The sequence below is a fragment of the Epinephelus lanceolatus genome, chromosome 11 (genome assembly GCF_041903045.1).
Source record: "Epinephelus lanceolatus isolate andai-2023 chromosome 11, ASM4190304v1, whole genome shotgun sequence".
NCBI classification, from domain to species: Eukaryota; Metazoa; Chordata; class Actinopteri; order Perciformes; family Serranidae; genus Epinephelus; species Epinephelus lanceolatus.
The window spans coordinates 25,467,293-25,474,053 of NC_135744.1; the positions used below are offsets into that span (position 1 = coordinate 25,467,293).

The 6,761-nt window shown below is 41.1% G+C and overlaps 1 protein-coding gene across 1 annotated transcript; it reads left to right on the forward strand.

The window, feature by feature from the left end:
- The first annotated feature begins 2,170 nt into the window (after positions 1-2,170).
- Positions 2,171-6,455, forward strand: LOC117263553 (leucine-rich repeat neuronal protein 4). Its single transcript, XM_033637055.2, has 2 exons — positions 2,171-2,318; positions 3,103-6,455. The coding sequence occupies exon 2, from the start codon at positions 3,111-3,113 to the stop codon at positions 3,843-3,845; it is 735 nt and encodes a 244-aa protein (XP_033492946.2). The 5' UTR covers positions 2,171-2,318; positions 3,103-3,110; the 3' UTR covers positions 3,846-6,455.
- The last annotated feature ends 306 nt before the right edge of the window (positions 6,456-6,761 follow it).

Consider the following 6,761-nt stretch of genomic DNA (forward strand, 5'->3'; position numbering starts at 1 on the left):
ACATAACAAAAACAGGGGTAGAAGAAAAATACCAATAGAGCTAAAAATTAACATAGAAGCTGTAGATTTTAAAAGTATGAATAAAATGTGAAGAATAGTCAGAGGGTCTCCACTTTGAGGTTGAAAGTGACAAGGGTGTGACTGGGTACGAGCATGGTGAAAGGTATAGGCATAGTTGCTTAAATCAAATCAAATCAACTTTATTTAGATGGCACTTTTCATACAACAGTAACACAAAGTGCCTCACAGAGGTTAAAAACAACAAAGAATCAAAACAGAAAACAAAAAAGAAAGGCTGTGATGCTCCAAGCTGACGGTTGGCGGTCAGTTAATGTTGGTGCCACTGGTCAGTGTGTTGCCCACATCGGCCTTTGTTGGCTTTTTGCGGCTGATTTATCATGTTGAATCGGCATCGGAGGTGGCGGAGCCCATTAGTGAATGAAGTCGCTGTGATTGGCAGTTCTGCTTAGTGAAAAACGGAAGTGAGGAAAGTAAACAAATGACAAAAGTCAAGAGGGCGTGAGAATGAAACAAACTTGTTATGTGTGGTATGATTATTTGTTTTAGCCACTGAGCTCTTGAACAGAAATGGTTTGTAATTGTTTGTGTTATTGCTGCTAGGATACGGTAAATGTCCTTTGTTCTTTGAACAGCTGGTTGTGTTGTTAGTGTGTTAACTGGCTAACTAGCATCTTGTATCCATCCTGTCGGTCTTTTGGTTTTTCTTTTTGAATTAGGATTACAGACTACATCCACCTGCTGCAACAGAGTTATTTCCTCGTGCTGACTGGCCGTCAGCTGTAATTTTTGCGGTGTGTTTAGCTTTTTAGCCAACACACAGGTGACGTAATGCAATGCAACAGTCAGTCTTTGTTGCCAACCCAGTCTAAATCCAAAGCTGTTGAAATACGGCATTTGGGCAGTGACTTACAGCGTCAGACACTGATGAAAAAAGGCATGTGGTGGGACAAGAATGAAGTAAAGGTGGCAAAAGTTCAAGTAGAGTGGATGGGAGGGGTGCTGGATGAGTCCAACAAACACGACTTTAACCCGGGAGAGGGGTGTCACATCCCATTGGATTATAAAGCCAGGCCTGTTCTTCTTTACTAAACATAACCGCGTGCGCAAGTTGTTGGAGGAAAAACAACATCACTTTGCATTGTTGCACTGACGTAGTGTGTTTATTGTGAAAGAGACTGTGTGTAAAAGGTAAATTTCTTGTGAAAATGGAAGAGTATTTTGAAAGAAGATGATACTGTAACAGGCACAACTTGACAGAGTGTCCCAGAATGTCAACAACCAACACACCCAAGGAACCTTTCATATCATATATGGAAGTGGAAAGTCCATGACTAAACAATATGTGATGAAATCAGAGTAAGAATGTGTTGTCGTCACTGCTAGTTCTTGTCAGTCCCGACCGACCCGACTCTCCCCTACATTAAAATGTAAACTGACTCCATCAGTTAAGTGAGATTTGTCTGAGGTGTTGTTTCTCAATCAGAGCTGATTGAACTCTTCTGGTACAGGACAATGCAAGCTGATCGTGGTCACCTTTTCTGAAGACAAAGCTCAAAAAGGGCAGAGCGGAGATGTGAGCATGCAGCTGGATTTATGGCCACAGCTGCCACATAAAGTTTCTTTCCACATGTCACATCAACAAAACATCTTGTACTTTTCCCTGGAAGTGCTGAGTGGAGTTTTCTTGCTGTTCTGTTGGTGTTATCTCAAATTATTTACCACTCCTTGTTATTTTACCTCTTGTTTTAACTTGTTTCAGTTTGTTTTTTAAGAAAATTACCAGCATTTCATACATTAGGAATCATTCCTGGAACAAGCCTAGGCAGATTTATTTCCGGCCTTATGGTGAGCAGCTGCACAGGAGTTTCACTCCTTTCCGTTTTGCTGCTGTGTTTGGAAATAAGCGATGCATTTCATTTAGGTGAGAGGTTATGGTGGCTGAGAAGATGGAATAGACTGCCTTGAGTCACTGGCATATGTCAGGGATGACATGTTTCTGTGAATCGAAGGCCCTGACACAGACATTTCCCAATCCTATTGAATTTCCCTCAACCCTAAAAGGAAAACAAGAGCTCATTAAGAAGCCAGGCATGCTCTGAAAAACCTGCAAACCAGAGGAGGGAGGTGGAGCTGGTGCAGACAGAATAAGGGGGGATTGTGGGAGGGCAGAAAGAAGGAGGTGATTGTTGGGGAGAGCATTAAAAGGAGGAGAGAGCAAGACAGGGAGCAAGTGGAAGACAGACGAGGAGCTCACTCACATTTTGATAGAGACAGAAACAAACTTTTGCAAACAGCAGGTAAGTTCATATCTTTTAATATTTGACAAAGTGAATAGAGTTTAGCTGTGGTGTAAAACAAAGAGCACTGTTCAGCTGGAGGCTCCTGCTCTGTTCACAGCACAGTTAATCACAGAGATATCTTAGGAGATTTTTGAATGGGCTTCCTTGTTATCTCCTCATGCACGCCCACCGCAGAGTATATTTCAGGTATGCTTGTTCGGATTCTTGTGGAAGCTGTAAAAGACAGCTTTCCCGTAACTGGATCCAGCCGAGAGGTCTGCGCCGTGCCTTGGGTGTGTAGGCATTTGGTCCTGTTGTGCAATACCGCCTGGAATGCTGAATTAGTGTGAAGTACCTCCAAAACTAAACAGATGAGGATTATTCCTGGTAGCTTTGTGTACAAGACCATAAATCATTGACAAACATGCCAGAGAATAATACATTCAACTAATTAAGTGTACACAAGTTTTGTCATTTGCTCTCCCAAGAGTAAAAGCAGTGCGCTCTGTTTTTTTTGTTTTTTTTTAGAAGAGTTTGAAGGTTTTTTGTTTTCCAGCAGAGAGTATGCTCAGATTTAGCCGATACGTTCCCTCCCTGTGCAGTCATATAATCTCTAACAGACACAGCATCAGGGGAGGAATAACTGTGTGTCCTCATTCAGGCTCTTTCATGCAAGAAAACAGAAGAAGCTTACTCTGAATGTACATATGGCTGGGAAACCCAAGGGGCTGATACTTACCATTGCTATGCAAGGAACAGATTTCAAACTAACTGATGGAATTTTGCTTTCTGTGATCTCCAGACAGCACGATGGCTGCCAGCAGGGACCTGCCTTTCCCCCTGGTGATCGTTTGCCTGGTTCTCATCAGAGGTTACTTTTCCCTGCCTACGACATCACGAGTTGCAGGCACAAATCCCATGAGATCTCTGGCACCAGATGGGTTTTCGACCAAGACCGTTACACTTGCTGCTGATGATTACTCTCAGTATGAAGACCCAGTCACCCCTGCTGTAAATACTAAAGTGCTTTCAAATGCAGGACCCCATGAGCGATGCAACTACGATCCCTGTCGCGAGAGTCAGGTCCCCTGTCCTGATCTAGCAGCCCGCACTGGCTGCTTGTGTCCAGGGTTCACTTTATACAATGAAGTTCCAGAGGCTCCAAGACTGAAATCAGTGGCTTGGAACGGGTCAGAGGTCATCGTTCAGTGGTGTGCACCCAATTCATACGTCACATCTTACACTGTGACAGTAGGAGGGGAAGAGGCGCAGACGTTTGAGAAGGACAGAAGGAGCGGTGGAGTGGGAGACATCAACCACATCGCAAAAGTTTGCATGGCTGCGGTGAACAGTGCTGGAGAAGGTGAAAAGGATTGCCAGATGTACCATCCCAGTGACAGCAGTCTGCCACTCAAAGCGGGACTCATTGGGGGAGCTCTGGGGCTCCTGCTGCTCCTCCTGCTGGGCGTCCTGCTCTGGAGGCACAAGAAGCAAAGGAAACAGGAAGCCAGCATCTCGATGCATGACACAGCAGGGACACAGTGAACAGATAACAGAGCAAGGCTGGACGCTCGCTGAGATAAGACTGTCCCATGAGACTCCTCATCGCGGTTAATTAACTGTGAGTACATTATTGCGTCCAAGGTTTTTAGCACAAAGAGGCCTTCTTAAAATGCAGACGGGAACAAAGTCCCTCACCCCAACAAGAAGATATGTGACTGGTAATGTTCATTGGCTAATTCTTGTTTCATATTGAAAACCCCTCGGTGAAGGGTTAAAGGAAGTTCCCACATCTGTGATTTGAAAACCAGCTACAGAAAAACATTGCACATATTCACTACACATGAGAAACCACAGGGTAATTTTGACCCAGTTTATATATTATTTTTTTTAATATACTGTTTTACCTAAAATATGTTACGGTTGCAAACTATTATAATCTACTCTAGCTCTTTTTAAACTCATGTCAGTAGTTGTTACAGATTGTTAACTAGTATGTAAATGTGTATCCTTTGGATGCACATCATTTGGGACAATTTTGACTTGTCAGTCAAAATAACCATATTTTAGTTTGGGTAAATACCCTCAAAAATAACACTAAGGCAGGGTTACTCGCAAAAGTTCACTCAGTATTGACCAAAACTGGTTCCATTTCAACCCAGTGATTTTCACTGTGTATGTTTTCTGAAGAAAAAAAATAAATCCAGAAGACAAATAAGAATGTTGTAAGAAAGATAATGTGAATTTGGTCCCTTTTTGCATTTCAAACATTAGCTGTTTGGTGGACAGTGCTGATGTATCAAGTATCATGACTTTAAGGAACATCCCAGCCCGTAGTCTTTGCTCGTTGAAAAAGTCATTGAAAAAACAAACAAACATGCAGTACCGTAGTTTATTAGTATTTATTTATTTATTGATTTCAGGGAATTTGGCTTATTTCTCAAAAACTATCTAAAGCCAAGGGTCCCATGAAAACCATGTAGCTCCAAAACATCAGCTTTCAATGGGCTAAGAAAGACATTTTCAGGTTTGTGTAAATGCATTTTCCTGTAATCCAAGGAGTTGTTTCATGATTTAAGACAAATACTTTATTAATCCAGAGGGAAATTAAGACACTACACAATATATACAAAGACAGAGATACACATATGGATAGAAAAAATACATAAAAAGAATAAAAACACAGCAGTGAAATGATAGTCTGGTCCTGTGACTAGTCATATGCTTATGATGGCAGTGCAAATTTGTGGTCGACAGTGCAGGTATTGCAGTGTAAGGTGATTAAATTAAAGTGTAAGAGCAGTGCAAAAGTAATTTGCTATGGATGATATGAATAAATAAATATACGTACAGATGCCAGTGCAGATACAGATTTATTTAAATTGCTCAGACCATAAAGGACTATTCAATCCATAAGTTTATCTGAAGAATTTAAAATCAAATTTGGAGATACATGCTTTTCTATCAGCAGTGAGGTGGGAAATATGGATATAGACGCACATAATTTGTGGTTATGTTAGAATAATTTAATCATAGGGTTAGGTAGAGGTTGTTAAAACATCCAAGAAAAATGTGTGTGGAGGTGTTTTGCTTAAAACTCTCTGTGAGAGTTCCTCTGTTTATGTATTTAATTAAAGTGTGAATGGATTGCTTGTAGTTTTAAGGACTTAAATGCTGTGCTGTGTTATGTGCTGTATTTATTATGAACATTGGTTTGTTGCCTTGTTACGAGTTCAGAGTTGATCTGACAGGTTTCCTTAAACTAATACAAGTTTGGAGAAACAAACTGAGTCTAAAGCACACAAAATGAGACTGATTGCACAAACTGTCAGTACTGTTTATGTATGATAAAGGTCTGAGTATTTAAGCATCATTTCCGTAATTGCTCTTGCACCAGTGTGTCAGAATATGTGGTCACTGAACAGCTTTGGGATGGGTGTGTTTTTTTCCATCTGTCTCATTGTCGGAAGTTGTGTCAGCAAGCACAAGTGTTGAGAGCTTTCTCCAGCTGTCATACAATAACCTTTTCCCCGGATATGGATTTTGTGAAGCTTGTCTCGTTCCAGCTGAGACTTCCAGTCATCCAGCAGCACTGGGCTGCTGAGAAGCTTCAGGCTTTCTTTTTTTTTTTTGCCATGATGAAAAAGAGAAGAAAGTCCAATATTTAAATCCCCCCCAGTTTATCTCATGTTCAAGCTTCCATCTGCATGTCTCGCAGCCATGTTATAATTCCTTTTTGCTCTGGCTGCTGCTGCCACGGAGTTGTTCCACTGCTCCTGGCGTCTCTCTTACTCCAACTGCACTGCACAACTTACATCGTGCAGAGCTGCACGGAAGTCAGCTAACATCTGTAATTTGGAGACACAACAGATTGTTCATTTCAGTCACTGAAATGGCCTCAAGATGTTGCTTTTGTGACACATATTCAGCCTGAGTGCAGTCGCTCTCAAACTGGGAGGGAAATCTTGACATGAATGAGCCAGTGAGAGATGAAATGCAAAAACATGGGCGGACAATATGATGTGGAGGGAACAGCCTGTCGTAATGTACAACCAGAGCAATGCATGGTACCAGAACAGCACAACATGTATTTATATGTCTTATTTCAAAATGAATGTGGTTTGCCTTTTTCTAAATAAACTATTTTTTTTGAAATGCTGGATGTTTTTATTGTTTATGAAGAAATAAAATCCACCTATTACACAGAGTTAAAAAAAATTTCAATACTTTGTCTCTGCAGCTGCCCTTGGTGTTTAAAACTGAGCTCTTTGATCATAAAGAAGCAGAGCTTAAATATGTATAACCTCAAAATAAGACATAAAAGTTGCATGATTGGAAAGAATATGCAGAGGAGACTTACCGCTGATTTGACCACCATTTAGTCTTCAAGAGAGCCAAATAATCTGCTCATATGGAGGCAGAAAATGGAAAATTTGAAAAACAAGTGAATACCTGATTGTA

Bases quoted from the DNA above. Each gene is read 5' to 3' on its own strand.
- LOC117263553 (XM_033637055.2), top strand. From the start codon at position 3,111: ATGGCTGCCAGCAGGGACCTGCCTTTCCCCCTGGTGATCGTTTGCCTG.